This window comes from Natator depressus, chromosome 1, assembly GCF_965152275.1.
Source record: "Natator depressus isolate rNatDep1 chromosome 1, rNatDep2.hap1, whole genome shotgun sequence".
NCBI classification, from domain to species: domain Eukaryota; kingdom Metazoa; phylum Chordata; order Testudines; family Cheloniidae; genus Natator; species Natator depressus.
Window position 1 is genome coordinate 253,659,685 of NC_134234.1, and position 17,813 is coordinate 253,677,497.

Consider the following 17,813-nt stretch of genomic DNA (forward strand, 5'->3'; position numbering starts at 1 on the left):
CCTAGCTGTAGAAGATGATTGATTTCTTGTCATAACAGGTGCTCGTGGGAAGGGTCCCTGAAGAGGGAAGAGAGGGGAGTAGGGTAGGTGGTTGGGAGGTAAAGGGGATGGTATATCCCGATCGTACGATCTCTAACACCCATTGGTCCATGGTTATTGACACCCAGATAAAATAGAATGGGTGAAGACGATGACCAAAGCATGGGGATGGATCGGGTGTAAGCGCTGCCTGGTGAGGGAGGTTGTCCAGACCCTCGACCAAAACTTCAAAATTGTGTCTCGGGCGGAGCCGATTGAGAACTCAACGGTTGAGATTGAGGTGCTCTCCGTCGCTGCGAACATTGACGCTGTCTTTGGTTCTCGTATGGTCGTTGCTGTTGTCAGTTAGAAGAGGAATCTCTGGACCTCTGATAAGGTTACATCCCACCTGTCTCTTTGCAGGTGGGATGTAAATCCACAGAGTGGCTCGAGAGTCTTTCATCGAGTGGAGCACTTCATCTGTCTTATTCAAGAACAGCTTTTCTCGGTCAAAAGGTAGGTCTTTGACTTTCATTTGAAGTTCTTTAGGGATGCCTAAGGACTGCAACCAGGATGTCTGGTGCATCACTGTGGTCATGGCCGTGTTCTGGCAGCTGTGCCATGACATCCAAAGACGCTTGGAGGGTTGTTTTAGCGATGAGTTGACCATCATTTACAATCATCTGAAATTGTGATTTTTTAACTCGGGAAGCTCCACTGTGAACAAACTAAGTTTCCCATAAGTATCATAACCGTATTTAGCCAACACGGTTGAACAGTTGGTGACGCGGAATTGTAATGTCGCTGAGGAGTAAATTTTTCATCAAAGATGTCAAGCCTCTTGTGTTCCTTATTTTGTGGGGTCCATCTAAACTGTTGTTGTTTGCCACGTTTATTAGCAGCGTTGACCACCGAAGAGTTGGGAGGCGGGGGTGAGAAGAGGAAGTCCACCCCTTTGGCAGGGACGTAATACTTCCTATCCGCCTTTTTGCATGTCGACAGAATTGAGGCCGGTGTCTGCCAGACTCTGTCTGCTGGTTCCAAAATGGCATCGTTGATGGGCAGAGTGATTTTGGAAGTAGATGAAGGTTGAAGAATTTGTACCAGCTTGTGCTGGTTTGTCTGCACTTCCTCCAACGGGATGTCCTGGCTTTGGGCGACCCGCTTAAACAGTTCCTGGAACTGCTTGAAGTCATCCGCTGAGGTAGACAGCAGTGACATGATTGCCTCATCTGTGGAAGAGGAAGAATTGTGAGCAGGACATGCAGCTTCCTGATCTGTGCCTGTTTCTGTGTCATCCCCAACATCCTGAGCTTCCATTGGCTGCAGGGTGGGGATGTGGGATTAGACCTCAACTCGCCTTTATGAGCCATGGGTGGCCTGGAGTGGGGGCCCTGATAAGTTGCCCAGGGTTCCCAATGTGCCCATTGAATTGGGAAGGCCACTGGTGGATACATCCATGGCAGTCCATAACACGGTTGAGCTGTCTGGTTGTAAGGGTATTTGATTGGCATCCTTTTGGTGATGAGTGGTGCAGTGAGAAAATGCATGGTTCCTGCGCATCATCATCGTCTTCACTGGACGAGTGTACAGTGTCATGAGAGGTATGGGGATCTCCTCTATAACTTACAGGAGTGCCCTCTGCAGCAAGTAGTGGGGACTGTTACAACAGAGTCTGTATCAGTTCTGATGTCGGTACAGTTGGTTCCGATGGGGGCGCTCTCATCGGTGACAATGCCGGTGCCATCAGATGTTGGGGCGGTTCACGGCACGGTCTGTGTCAACTTAGTTTTCTCAAACGGTACCGACCGCAATGTCGGTGCTGGGGGCGGAGGCAAGGTGCCTGAGGAGACGCTCAGCACCGGAGTCCCTTACAGGTGAATTTAGTGCCATGGAGAAGGCATGTCTGTGTCTGTGCCCTGACTCCGTCTCCTTCACTCAGGACTCGGCGGTGCCTGGAGCATCAAAGGTGTTCACCTGAGCATGTGTCGGCATCCAGGGGTAGCGACCTGGCAGAAGACCGCCTATGTTTCTGCGGTGCTCTTTGCGGAGACGTCTGCGCCCTCTTCCTCGGTCTTTTAGAGGAAGGCATGTCACCTGTCCCTGAAGGGGGCGGGTGCCCGGAAAGGAGGTCTGTTGGTCAGGCTCTGGTTGGAGAGATTTCTCCATTAGTATCATTTTCAAGCAGCGATCCTGGTCACGCCGGGCTCTCACTTTCAAATTACTACAGTGGGCGCATTTTTGTGGGATATGCACCTCACTGAGACATCAGACACAAAGAGTGCCCATCCAAAACAGGCATTGCTTCGCGGCAAGAGCTGCATTGCTTAAAACCTGGAGAGCCAGGCATCCAAACAGTTAATAGACCCTGGTGCAGGGAAACTACAGGGAGGGTAAAACTGGGAAAGGTAAATTTTTTTTTAAACTAAACTAAAAATATTACTATTACTAAAACTAATTATAACTTTCAAATGACTAACTAGCTACTTACTGCTATTTCTAAAGATTTGGCAAGAGTGACTAACACTGCCCCAGAGCTCCATCTTCGCCAGAGGACAGTTGAGAAGGAACTGAAGGACTTGGGTCGTGCACATGCTAAATGCGGCACCAACAGCACCGCGAGACACCTACGGAGCAGACACTGCTACCGTAAATCTCTGATCGACGGCGCCGGGATGCACCAATACCTGAAGTGGAGCACCCATAGGGACAGCACTCGAAGAAGAATCTTTATTTCTTCTGACTACAATGGTATTCTGTGCACTGGCCTGCATATGAGGGTCACCCTGATCCCTAATCCACCCCTTCTTTGAACACAGTGTTGCTTCATTTGAAATGACCTCTCCTATTGAACTGGGATCGTGGTCTCTGGGTAATAACTTTGGTTTCTCTGAGTCTGTTCCTGGACGAGTTAGAGGCTTACTTTAGGAATCATGTAAGGCCCTCTAAGGAGAGAAACACTGAGTCTTCATAAGCACTAGCAATTACTGAAACTTTTCAAGCTCCTCCCCCACCAGGAATATGCTGTGAAAGAAGAGAGATAACTTATCTTTCAAGGAGTGGCCAGTGGATCACTGCTTTGGCCACAGTGATGACTGACAAAGCCATAGAGCCACATGACATCACAATGTAGATAAGCTCAAATCAAGGTAGGGTAAAGTCTTGACCAGGTCTTACTTCGTCTCTGGCACAGGAGATTTCCTCAGTTTCTGTAGCCTGCTGATGGCTGCTAATGAACCAGTTGATAGAGTGAGCTTACACAGAAAGACTTGAAGCTGCTCTCCTCAGAAAGCTTCCATCTTCCTGTCCTCTGACACTTTCCTGGAACTGTAACTGTACAAGTCAGCCAAGCTATACCGAGAGAGTTGATGAATTGACCTAAAGGATCATGAGCCCAAAAAAGGCAGATTCACACCAATAGGTAGATAAAGCTCCTATTAGGCTCTGACACCTAGGCTAGTCTCACCTTTGTTCAGGCCTCAATGATGTGCTCTACTTGTTGGAAACAGAAACCACCAAGGTCTGAAAGCCAGTAAAGCACCTACATGGAGAGGGGAACTACATCAAAAGACCCAGTTCTGTCGCCATCTGTTGGCTGGGAAGAACTATACCCATGTGTCTGGACTGGCACAGAATATCAAAGAAAAAAGATGTGAGTTACTATGGTAAGATGTAAATTCTTGGCTAGTAGCAGATTTAAAAAACAACAAAACGTGTCAGGCACTGCTGTTTTCTGAAAATCCCAGAACAGCAATGAAGCCAGTTGGACTTAGAGGTTGTGAACTAACTGAGCAAAAGGTGTACAAACACCCTGAAAACGTGTTCATTTTGATACAGATACCTCCTCCTTCCATCTCTCTCAACACTTCTTGTCCTGGTAACACCACCACTTCTATTTTACCCAAGTTAAATCACAGCCGTGTTGTTTTCCTCCAGATCCCAACTTCTATCATATACTAGTAATGTAATAAGACTAGAGCCCTTTGGGGACAGCGCTGTCTTTTTGTTATATATCTTAATAGTGTCTAGCACAATGGGGCCCTGATCCTTCATTGGGATTTCAAGACGTCAACAACAAATAAACAAAATCTGGGTTCAATGAAAAGACGACAAATGAGTAGCATCAGCATGGTAACCACTCTGCATTTACCAAGGGATGGCCGGCAATCACGTGGGCGCCAAAAGCTTTGGTGGCCTGATCAGCTCATCAATGACGGACATAGACTGAACATCAAGTCAGACTGCCTTACGGACCTAGCTAGGGATTGATCCAGGTGGTGCTCGATCTCCAAGAAGGCTATGTCCCTTTGGGATTTCACAAGAAGATGATGATGATACGAAACATCTCATCCTCTCTCTTCCAAGTGGCTTTACACATATGTTGAACGGGAGGATGACACAATGACATTTACTAAACTGACCTTCAACCAAAACCATTCAAAAGTAATCTCCTAGAATTGAAATGTTACCACCTGAACTTGGCTAGCAGATTTCTTTCCCACCTCTCCCTATCACTGTGCCCAAATAACTAGCTTACCACCAACCAATAAGTGTTCAAATTTCCCCTCAACTATTGTAAAGCTATTCTTCTCTTGCCACTTTCAGGAATAAAACAGAAACAGGAAGGGATCCTTTAAAAAGGAACAAGCAGAAGCCATTTAAAACCAGCAAAAACAGGCAATGTTTATTAAAACGTTGTATATTTTGGACATCAAATAATGCACATTGTTAGACTATATAGCACCCAGTATGATGGGGCCCCACTCCTAGCAGCTACTGGAATAATTATTAACAGCAGTACACTTCCTGGCCAATGGCACAATGGAAAAATATAGTTTTTTGTTCCTGCAATTTGCTTGGGGGGTTAAGGACCTAGGGAGAGAGAAGAGGTTCAACAAATATATCTTCAGAAAATGGCACAAGACCATGCTGGGGGAGGGGAACAGAGGAACACTCTCTGGGTGAGCAACGTGACTCATTACAATGTAAACCCCAGAATTACAGAGTTTTCTCCTTCATGGTTTCATACATCTAGGCTCAGATGAGACAAGGCACTTCTTATCTCTTAAGACACAGTACTCCCTAACATTCAGTTCTATATACGTTCTTATACTGTGTTCATCACCATAGTATCTGAATGCCTTCCAGCAGTGCATTAAACAACATGCCTAACATCAGTTACATGTTTGTTCTCTCATCCTCTCCCCACGGAAGGAGCATGGTACTGTGGATATTTTTATTATTATTTTATAAATGGGGATGGTACTATCACCTGTTATTAAGGTTGCCCAACACCTCCCATTATAACACCTTGTCAGTTGCTTACAACTTCGCCAAGCTATTGTTTGGGCTCAAATTTTCCATGTCGGGTGTCTGCCTCAGGCTGACTTTTCTTTATTTTTATTATGTTGGGGGGGGGGGGGGGACACGACACCACTTCAGGCCAAACTGTTCCACTGTTTCTGAGGAAGAGCCTAGAGAAAAATGTGCTGATTTGCCCATGTTAAAACACTGACTACTTTTCCTTTGAAACGGAATAGCACCCTCATGCTTTGGAGCAGGGCCCAGAAATTTGGCAGGGGGTGGACTATGTGTCAGGCCTACACCTTTTGTCATCCTTGTGAAAGTTCACCCAAATTTGACAACGTTATAGGCCTTTGAAGAACCATACTTCCCACATGCTCAGCAGAGACTTCTTACCAGCTAAAACCTCCAGTGATTCTGTTCTCACTGAGCATGTTACAGCCTCTCTCAGCAACTAGGGCTGACCAGGCCTTGCACATGCCATCCACACAGAATAGCAGAGCATGCTCCAGCCCAGTGCCACAAGGGCAAAGCTGGACTTTCCTTGTAATAGCTGTTCTAGGCTGGGGTATGACTGGCCACCCAAACTGAAAGCACGGAATCTGGCTCAGCTGCACTCTGAGCTATTCCTCTGCTGGCACCCTGGCAGCATGCAGAAGGAGAGTGCCTGATCTGAATGCACAGGGAACAGAAGTCAGACAAGTGGATAGAGAAAGGAGGTGGTGTGGGACAAGAAGTCTGGTGAGACTAAGACTGGAGTGGGAGTCTGGGGGAAAGAGAAACAGACTGAGACTGGCTGGACAAGGTGGCTGGGACTGGGAGGTGGAGGGAGAGGTGGCTGGTGATGGAAGTGGGGGGACTGGGAGCCAGTTGGGGGGAGGGACACATGCAGAGATCAGGCAAGAAGTTGGGACTTGGGGGGACACTTAGCTTGGCTGTACAAGGAGGCTGGGACTAGGAACCTATATGTGAGGGGAATGTGGCAGGGAGAGGGCAGACCGAGCTGACAAGGAATTGAAGTGCCGGGGCCACGGGGGAACAGAACTGGGACTGGGACAAAGAGCCGGGATGGGAAAGAGGGAATTGAAACTAACTGAGCAAGGATACAGAGTGGTGAGGAGGAAACTGGGACTCCGACAATGAATCCGGAAGGGGAGACTAGGATTGGGAAAAGACACTGCTATAAGAAGTCTGGTGAGGAGAGACTGAGACTAGGTAGACAGAAGGAGAATGAGCCTGGGATAAGGAACTGGAGTAGGAAGAGACTGGGCTGGGGACAAAGGGCTGGAACAGAAGGGGTCAAGTTTGGGAGGTACAGGCACCAGAGTCTGTGCCCACTAGGGCAGCGGTTCTCAACCAGGTATCTGAGGCCCCCTAAGGGGCCTCGAGCAGGTTTCAGGGGGATCGCCAAGCAGGGCCAGCATTAGACTCACTGGGGCCCAGGGCAGAAAGCCAAAGCCCTGCCGCATGGGGTTGAAGCCCGGGCCCTGAGCCCCGCCACCCGAGGCCGAAGCCGAAGCCTGAGTAATGTAGCTTTGCAGGGGCTCCTGTGGCATGAGGCTCCCCAGACAATTGGCCTGTTTGATACCGCCTAACGCCAGCCCTGGCTTTTATATGCACTAAACCTGTTATTGTGACACAGGTGGGCTGTGGAGTTTTTATAGCATGTTGGGGGGGCCTCAGAAAGAAAAAGGTTGAGAACCCCTGCACTAGGGCACACTCGTCTCTTAAGCCTGGAAAGGAGCCTAAAGTCTGACCATTCCTTTATTGTCAGCATAGATCCGTGAAATCATCTTGCCAAGCGTACGTCTCATCCCCTTTCTAGTGCTTGTCACAATCGTGTTCTGCTATCAGTTACACCAAGTGACAGAGTAGCTCAAGTGGCAGAGGTCTGTGCTCTGGCTCTATAGATTCCAACCCTGCCGATGAACCACATGGGTGCCAATAAGATTCTACAGGATGGAACTTTTTTTTTAAAGTTCGCTTTTTTAAAAAAAAAAAGCCTAGGAAATTACATATAAAAATGATGTTAAAAAGTTACTGAGGGGTTGCAATGTCAAGGACTCGAAAGTCAGGAAATATCAGAATGCAGGCTGCCTGTGCAACCCTAATTCAGCCCCCTTGTGCACATGCATTATGATACAGTACATGATCACAGAGTTTTTTTTCCCAGAGGACCTTTGTCTCATTCAGCACACAAGATCACAGGCACAGACTTTCTGATTTCCCCAGGGGTGCTCAACCCCCGCTCCGCCCCAAGCACCCCTACCCCGAAGACTCCACCCCACCACGCCTCTTCCCACCCCTGCTCCGCCCCCTCCCTGCCTCTTCCCGCCTCATTCTGACCCCTCCCCCAAACGCGCCCCACCTCTGCCTGCCCCTGCTCCTCCTCCTCCCCCCCAGGGCCTCCTGCCCACTGCTGAACAGGAGGAGGAGCTGATCAGCGGGGCCCACTGGTGGGAGTACCCACAGAGTCAGCGCCTATGCACAAGATGGACCTGCTCTGGAGATGAATCAGGTCTGTGTAGCAAAGGAAGCTGTTGCCTGTAGAACCCTTAGCTCATTTGTTGCAGAAGCTGGAAGGTGTGTAGTGAATAAGGCATGGGACTGCAGGAAGAGAAAGAAGGGTCTCATGGTCAAGGCAGTTGAATGCTGCCCTGGAGAACTTGATTCTATCCCTGCCTCTGACACACAGTTTCTGTGTGATGTTGGACAAGTCACTTTAACCAAACTTTTCACAGGTGATAACAGATTGTGGGTTCCTCATTTTCTGGGTGCCCGAACTGACACCCTAGGGTCTGATTTGTAGAAGTGCTGAGCTGTAACTGAAATCAATGAGAGCTGTGCTTTGAACATATTAAGTGCTACATAATACTAAGTAATGGAAATAATAACACCTCCTGCACTTCATAAGGGTGTAGTGAAAAATCGAATGACTGTGATGCACTCAGATACTACATTAAGGAACACCACAGAAAAGCCCATAAGGAAATTAATGAACAATGAGGATAAAACAAAATATTGAATAGCTGCTCAGAAACTGAACGAGAACGGGGTTCTGTGGATCATGTGATCATGTAATTAAATGTGATCATGTAATTAAAGACTATCATAATGCATATGCTCAAATTAAGGTTCAAATTCTGGAATTTCCTAACTTTGGGGTACCCGACTTTGCAACAAAGTTCTATTAATGTAGCTTTCTGTACAATATTTATGCGCGTGCGCACGCACACACACACACACACAGTTTACATTAGAGAAGACAAGGTCTAAGAAATATCCGATCTATGCCCCACTTTCAAAGATCTCATTTAATTGGTTATTTTGAGAAACACTTCTTCTGCCCTTAGTTCACTACCCAAAGAGAATAAATAGAACTATAATACAGTATGTGTTTTATAGATCAGCATTTACACATTTAACAAAGCCTCATGAAGTTCCACCCATTCTTCCAATGTTTACAGAGATCCAGCCCCTAGCACAGTATGTGAAAAGTTCAGAAGCAGGGATGGTCACTTGCTATGTGACTGTATATATATTGCGTCCTGTGAAAAACATCCTGTGCTGATCATACTATGCACTGGCTCTAACCAACCTCATGCAAGAGGTTGAAATGAAAGACAGACATGGCATGAGCAGGAGTATGTTGCTAAGGCCCAGAGCTGGCAGCAGAGTTGGGTTTCTAGTCCCTAGGGTGGTGAAGCTGATGAGCTGAAGGCCTAGAGGGAGGGAAAAGAAAAATGATTCTATGCAATCCAAAGAGAGACTCTACAGCGAGCTCCCCTTGCAGTGAAGACAAGGCAAATGAAAGGCAAATCAAAAAGAAAAAGGAGACAAAGGCAGAAATATTACAAATAACTTGGTAAGCTACCTGGCACCATTCCTGCTTGTAAAGCAAATAGTCATTAGAGGTCTGAGGAAGGGATTCATTTCCACAGAGCTCGGGTGAAAGAAATCATTCTAACTGCACTGGGAAGCCAGTCCTCTCACAAACACTCAGCATGCACCCTGTGCACAGCTGGGAGAACCGAGGAAATTATCTAGAGACACTATAATCCCTTGGAGATCAGAGCTATGAATCCAGTGCTTTCCTATCAGGAGCCTAGCAACAACATGGACTTTCGCTCCATTAGTCCCTCCTGTCTTTGATGGCTTCAGCCCTCTCAGAGAATGGAAGGAAGGGTAGATTGATCAAATTGCTTGCTGGGGTTGCTGCTCCTTCTTCTAACCTTTCATATTCCAACATACATTCAGCAAGGCAGCATCTGTGTAACTCTTGAATCTACATCCTGCAATTTATAAAGCACTCCTCAAAATAAAGTGAGCCTACATTTGTACCACATGATTCATTGTATACAAAGGGTTAGGGGCCATACCTCTGACATCTAATGCGAGGGTAAGGCTTTTCGATTTAAAAGGCAACTAAGGGCTGGTTTACACATAAACTTGTATTGGTTTAACTACGTTAATTTCCAAAAATCTCTTTGTTTTGGTGCAAGCCTGTGTTGACACTTATTGTGGAATAAAATTTGATTGAACTAAACATGGGTCAGATTGAGAAAAAAATATGACACTCTTCCAAACTCAGCCCACAGAATAAGCTACCTCCACGTGAGAGACTGCTTAAAATAGACTGTACAGAAATTCAGAATATGATTTTGCATGTTCTTTGTGCTCCTTTGGGTACAAAGAAACCCATGGACTTTGCTGTGCTCCTTGGGCTTGACTTCCCATTGGTAAGGACACACCCATTGGGCTTTTTGTGCTGGACCCTCCCACACACTTTGGAAGGCCTCAGATGTCCTGCTCCTTGGGTTTAGCTCACTCTCAATCAGTGTGTAGGACAAAGTGTGGTGTCTCCAAACCGACATGTTCATGGTTCAAAAATGAGCTGTCACTTGCAGATCTTCATAATATGATCTTCCCTTTCCTTTCTTACGTGCTTTGATGAGCAGTTCAGTAGTTAACACTTTCAATGGCAAAACATCACTGGGTACCTCAGTTAGCCCCCACTGAGATGAATGGGGCAGTTAATGGCTTTCTGAGTTATTTCAGATCGAAAATACAGGTAGACATCACTGCATTAGTTAGCTTCAAAAATATGAGCCAAGTATACCTCAATAACCATAACAGCTAGACACTTGGGAACTTGTCTACACTTGGAAATTTAACAAAATAGCGATTCCAGAATAGTTATTTCATTATAAGCCCCGTGTGGTCATACTTATTCCAGAATGAGTGTCCATACAGCGGCTTATACTAAAATAACTATTCCAGAATAGCTATTTTGGTAAATTTTCAAGTGCAGAGAAGCTCTTAGTTGCACTTCAAGTGAAAGCTTAAATTCAGGCAAAGAAGGCAGCAGCAAGACATAGGGGCTGGTATGGTATTCTGGCACACAACAGGTGGATCTGAGCCCCAAAGGTACAGTCAGTAGCACAAAGCAGCCTTAGCTAGATTGATCCTAGCCATTTTTGTTCTAAAATACCCAAGTGTCCAGACAGGGACTCGCACCAAACTAAGTCTGGTTCAATTCACACCGTTTCTTATTTCGGCTCAAGGGCGCAGAAGGAAAAGGCTGGGATATCGGGGCCACCAGCACGTCTTTCCCCTCCCCCACCACAAGCCTCCTGTGGACCGCAGCCGCAGGGGCTCCCATCAGACTTCACCCATGGCTAGTCCTTTCTGAGTTTGACCATTACATGTTTAGGAATATTAAAAGATTTTCAATTCAAATACTGAAAACGATAGTAGGCGTCTTTTCCTGCATTTTGATCTGGGCAGTAGCCTGCCCCTACTGCCGGAGCCTCACAGCAGACTTCGTACAACTGCATACCCCACACTGCAACACTGCTAAGGTAAACGGTATTTCTTACTACTGTAACTGTGCAGTTCCACTGTTAGCCTGCCTTCTCAGCTTCCGACACCACAGCCAGCTGTTCCCCACAGATTAGGTCATCACATTAGATTTTAAATTTCCCACTCTCTGGATCTCTACAGCCCAGAATGCACTGTATCTTACAAAGGCTTTATTTAAAATATCCTGTGACACATTACACGTTAGAGAGTACAGATCAGCAAGCAGGAAATTTAATTTGAACGTGGAATATGATGGCTCATTCAAAGGAGGCGGTAGTTATAACCCCCAAGCTATTGCGTTCTGGCTACTGTACCGTTCTGGGCTGGATTCTACTCTGCACCCACAGTTAGAGAAAAGTGCAGTTCCTTTGTATTTTATTTCATTGCATCATTTACCAAATAGTATGTGGCAATGTCCAGTGTTGCAGGATCACTTAAGAAAAGATCATACTGTAATGTGCACGCACAAGGGACAATGTTAAGGTTCCCGCAGCAACCATAACTCTGGATTTCCTGGCCTGCACATTTAAAACCTCAAATTTAACATTGTATTAATGTAGCTTTACACACTAAATTAAGGAATGACTCAGTACAAAACTCCATGGATCTACAGCAGTTCCAATGTTCTATGGACAAAAGACACTGAACAGAGAAAATATAGCACAGGGAACAGAAAGAGCTGTGACCACAAGCACTGAAGCAAGAAACCAGAGCCCAATTACAGTATGGATGTGGCACAGCCGACTCAGAGTCAAATCAGACAGGTAACTCTGGGTTCCTAGTTTTTGCCACTGAAGGCTACACGGTAAGTCAGTGCGAGACAAAAGCATAAGAGGGAATGTAGGATGCACTGGGAGGCAAAGGCTTCTGTGGAGTGGGAGAGAGAGACACCTTCCCCAAAGAACCAGGGTCGCAGAAAATTCCCCACACTTTGTGCCGGAAAGAGAAAAGAATGTTACCAGTTACCCATTTTTGAATTAACATACTTGGTGCTGGAAAGAGCCCTTAGCACTGGTTAACAGCAGTTAAAACCCTTTCAACACCTCAGTTTAACTATAATCCTACTAAAGCAATAGTGGATCTGGGAGTTTGGGGTGGAGGTGGGAGGAAGAGTAGTACATACAGCATAAAGGAGGATACTGTTCTTCAGTCTGCTGGGAAACTGGCCAAAACTAAACCTTCTCCCAGGATCCACAAGAGCGGCAATTCACAATCACTCCTGTTAAAAAATGAAGCATACCGCTAGTATGAGTCTCTCTTGGCTGACACACTGGCAGGCCATATCCCTTACACCTAGAACTGTTACACACACACACACACACACACAGAGGAAGGAGAGCAGGGCTACTGATGTCCGCTCCCACACTTTAGCCAATTTACACTGGAGCTGGAGGTGTAATTTCCAGATACACACGTACTAGTTTTGATCCAGCTAGCGTGCTAAAAATAGCAGTGTAGCTGCAGCAGCATGAGCTGCAGAAGGGGCTAGCCATCCAAGTACCAATCCAGGGTGCTGGAAACGATTGTACTGGAGCTGGCTAGCTATCCTGCTGCCTGCACCACTGGGGCTATGCTGGTACTTTTAGCACACTCAGTTGATCAAAGCTAGCATGGGTACTATACATCTACCTGAGCTGGAAATTACAGGTCCAGTGTAGGAGCACCCATAGTCAGTGGGGAACTATCACACCATTGTCACTTATTAGCTAAAATCAGTACTAGCACCAGTGAGTAGCTTCTCACTTCACCCCATCCAGCAGATTTAGCAGCAGTCTTATCTGATCCACAAGAGAAGGCCTATCTAGCCCTCCTTGGCAAAAGTGGTGGCCATATTCAAGGCCCAGAATATGTGGTTGGAGAAGAAAGGGGATTTAAAAGTTGATATCCATCTGCTAACAGGGCTAACCCTATAAAAACAAACAAGTGTGCATTGCCCAGCATATGTAAGTTACCCTATGATTACAAAGTAGAGTGTGTGCACAATGAAAAAAAGTAAAAAGCAGCAAAACACCTCTGTGTTCCAAGGCTTCCTTTGTTTTCTAAATAAACTGGAGGGAAGGGCTGGGGGAGGGGGAATGCGAGTTAAAAAATGACAGTGACAGAATCCCACAACTTCCCCAGTAATGAATATATTAAACTTTTGACCTGATTATCCTTAAATCAAATGCAGGAGCCTGCAATCTTGGGCATATGGGTAACAGATCCAAGGACAAAACGACAGATTTCAAGGGTACCAAGGAGCAGAGAGAATTACACATCCTAGCCGAGCAGCCTAACAGCGGACTACTCCAGAGAAAATTTCAGAATTTGTTCAGAGGATGAAAATTTATGTATATTTTATAAAGCTAGCTAGATATTTATCATCTCACACGCATTTTTCCTGTCACTATATCCCATAATCCACTAGAAATTCCTGTAATCCTGGCACCTCTGATAAAAGCATCCTTGCATCTGGCCACATACTCCCCAATTACAATGCTAATCCTCCCTGATCATATTCTCTTCTCCTGGCATTTGAGGATCAAACTTATTTCTACCCCGTACACCGCCAGGGTGCCCCTCAGTCATACCAAAATTCCACAAAGCATAGGAAGAAGTCCAGGAACAGCACAGGTCCTACAGGTGCTAGAGAATGAGGATAATTCCACAAAGAATTCTCTCTCTGAGGCACCTGCTGAAAAACATACAAGCTCAGAGGGATCTTGCTGCAGGAAAAGTCGGTTTAAAATTCAGTTACCAATATAATTTTTTAGAGAATTTTTTAAAATGGAAGCTAAAGCCTACTGTGTGTAGGGGCTGCAGAGAGCTGAGCCCTAAGGGGAAGGCCGCTCATGCTAGTACAGAATCCCTCAGCTTTCCACTCCTTATATGTGCAAAGCGTGTAAGCCCTCACACACACAGCCCTCTACTCACCCAGAGGTACATCATGTCAGCCTGAGCTGTTCAAACCCAGCAGGGAGGTGATCCGAGAACGCAAAAGGCTCCTCAGTAAAAAGTAGAGACAAAGGGTTTAAAAAAAAAAATCCAAATTGCTCAGTTTAAGGATTAAAAAGTGTCTCGCCTCTTCCTCCCCCCTCCTCCTCCAACACTGTTTGGCTGTTCTGTGCTTTCTCTCTCTCTCTCTCACTCAATCTCTCTGGGAGTTCCCAGCCTTGTGTGTCTGTACTGGCGTGCAGAGCACACACTCTGCATTTGCCTCCAGGGAATTTCTCTCTGTCATTCCGCTTCTAAAAACACAATCACGGCCTCACAAGATTCTTGCAAAAGGCAGGGATGGGTGGGGTTAGTAATAAATGCAGACCAACTCCTAATGCCAGAGTGTGCTTACTTTAGAAATGGGTTCTTTAAACATGAATGAAGCAGAGAACTGCTCTCCAAGGTCAAGGAGGGTGAGAGCAAGTCCTCCCCTCTCTACAACTCCCTTCCCTTAGTTCCCTCTCCAGAAGTCATCCATAAACCTAGAAACTGTGCAGAGCCCTATTCCTGCAACATCTTCTTCTGCAACCATTAGCCAACGTTAGTCAACGTACAAAGCTTAGTCATAATTCAGTAGCTATATGTATTTATAGTGTGCCACTTGCAAGGACCAAGGCAGAGAACAAATCTTAGGAACCCTGAAGCTCAGAAGATGGTGTATACAGTGTACCGGGCACCCCAAAGTTATCAACAGAGAGAGAGAGAGAGAGAGAGAGAGAGAGAGAGAGAGAGAGAGAGAGAAGATCAGGGTGGGATCAGAAGGGGAGAGAATCAAAAGATAAAAGGGTTTAAAAATCTTTTGCAGGTGGCTTTCTACGTGAATATTTTACAACCTTTGATATCACTAAAGGGAAAAAAGCAGCTGGCTTGGCTCCTGATTCATGGAGACTATGGAGTTCCAACTACCTTGGGGCCCTGCTGAGGTGAGGGTGAGCTGAGATTAGCTGAGGTGAGCACCCTCTTGCTTACTGCATTCAGATCCCCCATCCTCAATTTCAGTTTTACAAACCCCATCAATCAGGAGCCAGCCCCGGCAGAGGTGCATGGCACAAAAGACCCTCTTCTTGAGCTCCCAGCATAGGTCTGAAAAGACATGAGCCAACAAGTCCTTCCCCTCCACACAATACCCCCATCCCATCCCCCATGCTCAGAGGACAAGTGTCGCTTCTCATCTAGCTAACCTGTTAAAACTGCTGTTCCAAACTAGGAAAATGGGTTTACCTCCCCGTCTCAGGATGCAAAATTTCCTCGCCTCACTAGGCCACAAATGATAAGCCTTACTTGGCCTCTCTTCTAATGCAAGAGCCTGTATTTTAACTGAATGAGGTCAAGAGGCAGAGGCAATGGTCTCCTTGGAAATGTGTGTTTGGAACAAATATTTTTATCTCAGCAGAAGGAATAGAAATCTCACACCACCTCTGCTCCTTATCCTTACATATAAATTATATACATAAATAGGGCTCAAAGTGGAAACAGCAGCGGTACTCTCCCAACTCCACTCCCACAAGGCCACCTATCTAGGGTGACAAAATGAGATGCCACCAGAGCAATTTGTGAAAATGTTCAAAGTATGCTCACATATGTTCTCCTGGGCTCCTCACACTTGACTCCCCCTCAGTAGGGTTGAGATACACCACGGACTAGGCTGGATTAAGGTATAGGCACAACAGGCACGTGCCTAGGGCCCTTTCTCCCAAAATCATAGACAGACAGAGATAAAAAATAATATCAAAACCTCAGAGTGGTAGAGCATTTTGTTTCTGACCCTCATGGCTGCAAAGAAAAGCTTGACAGTGTGACCGGGATGGAACAAATGCAATGATTTCTCAGCAGCCACTAAAGCCAGGGAGGAAGCCACCTGGCCCAATACTCGCTACCGGAACACACTTTGTGGAGAAGGTGCACAGGGTTGGCCCAGGGAGGCTTGTATGCCCCACTGGGTTGTGCACAATTGGCTCCCCATTGGTGTGGCTAAAATAATCCCTTGGGCCTTGTGACTCCATAGGTCAGATGGGAGAATACCACCTTTTTCCCCCTCCAATCACCACCCAGTCATGGCACCAAACTGAGCTGTCACTCTCAGAAGAAGATATTATAATCTGCACTATGACCCTTCTGCTTCTTTCTTATATGCACTGAATAGCAGTGAAATAGTTAAAAATGCTCATATTAACATCACTGGGCATCTCAGTTAACGTTTCGCTGACATGAATGGGACACATTTACACCTCTGGGAGATATTATTCAGGCTGTCTGCAGATTCAGGAGGGCATCCCTCCACTGGTTTGCACGTGGGTCACATTTTCAAGATTTTATTCACAACCATGACAGCTAGAGACTTACAATTTTTTTAAATGAAAGCTGGAGATTCTGGAATACAATAGCACAGCCTCAAAAAACACAAAGCAGTTCACTGACCCAGCACAACCCAGGGAAATTCAAGCTCCATACAAAAATGTATTTTTAGGAGAGATTTTAAAAGACGAGTGCCTAAAATTAAACTCCTAAATAGGTGACCTGATTTTCAAAAGTCCTGAATACCCAATAGCTCTCTAAGGCAAAAAGCTACCCTGCATTTTCTCAGCCTGTCTCACCCCTTAGGTCCGTTTCACAAGACGGGGAAGGTAAGGGAAAGCCTGTGCCTTGAAAGCTGGATTTCAATTTGACGGCTGGTTTCAAGGCAGCTCCATAACTCCACTGCTGCACAGAGCACATTCAGCTTCCAAAGCAACATCTGGAACTCAAGTCTTAAACCCCTTTTTCCACAACTATCAAATAAAGAATCATCCTGCCACCAATAACCAGTACTCAGTCAGAACCTCTCCACTGGAGGCAAACTGGGAGGTTTTTTTATGGCCAGTTGGCCCCTTGTCACCAAGGCCTCGTAGGGCCTCACCATTGTTTAGTGGGGCTACAAAATCAGGCTTCACACTACCCACTTTCCATGAATACTACCTGACACCTTATCAGGAAAAGATGATGTAAGAAATCCAGACCCTCCTGGCAACAAAGACACCCCTGGAACTAGACCCAAGAGGGATACTTCCTGGTAGCCAAAAAACAGGAGGGCTCCAGCCCATCCTGGATCTCAGGTACCTAAATCACTATTTACTCAAGGACAATTCAAGACCATCACCCTGGGAGATATGCTTCTTTTAGAAGAAGGTGACCAATTATTACGTGCTCTGGACCATGCACACAAAGATAATTCTTAAGCAACAGAAGTGTATCAGATTTTCCACAGCACAACACCACTACCATTTCCTGTTTTGCCTTTTGGGGTGGTGGCAGCACTCCATGTTGTCACAAAAAGGTTGGCTGTCATTGTGGCCTGCCTACAGTGGCTGGGTGTGCAAGTTCCACACGATATTCTTGATTACAAAGTACCTACCAGGGAGGGAGAACGTGACTGCAGATTGACGGAGTTGCCCCATTACAGATACTCATGAATGGTCTCTGGATCAGGGAGTCATGGGGTCAGAACTTACTCAAGTGGCGGGATACTTGAGGTTTCTCTGTGCCACTCACGTTACTCATCTACTCATGGCACTAAGTATGCCAGGTTAACAAGGGTCATCCACAGTGGAATCAGGCTCCTGTATGATGGATGGTTCTTAAGTATGTTGTTGGATCATCACAGTTTACCAGGGCAC

General features: G+C 46.1%; 1 protein-coding gene across 13 annotated transcripts in view; it reads right to left on the reverse strand.

Moving 5' to 3' along the window:
- RBFOX2 (RNA binding fox-1 homolog 2) overlaps positions 1 to 17,813 on the reverse strand; it is a 250,747-nt gene that overhangs the window by 158,863 nt on the left and 74,071 nt on the right. Inside the window, exon 1 of one of the 13 annotated variants that reach the window (XM_074941474.1) lies at positions 14,098 to 14,243. The exons of the other annotated variants lie outside the window; for them this stretch is intronic. Coding sequence (XP_074797575.1) covers positions 14,098 to 14,112 — 15 coding nt within the window. The 5' untranslated portion in view covers positions 14,113 to 14,243. Of the gene's footprint in view, positions 1 to 14,097; positions 14,244 to 17,813 lie in introns of those variants that run through there. 13 annotated transcript variants of the gene reach the window in all.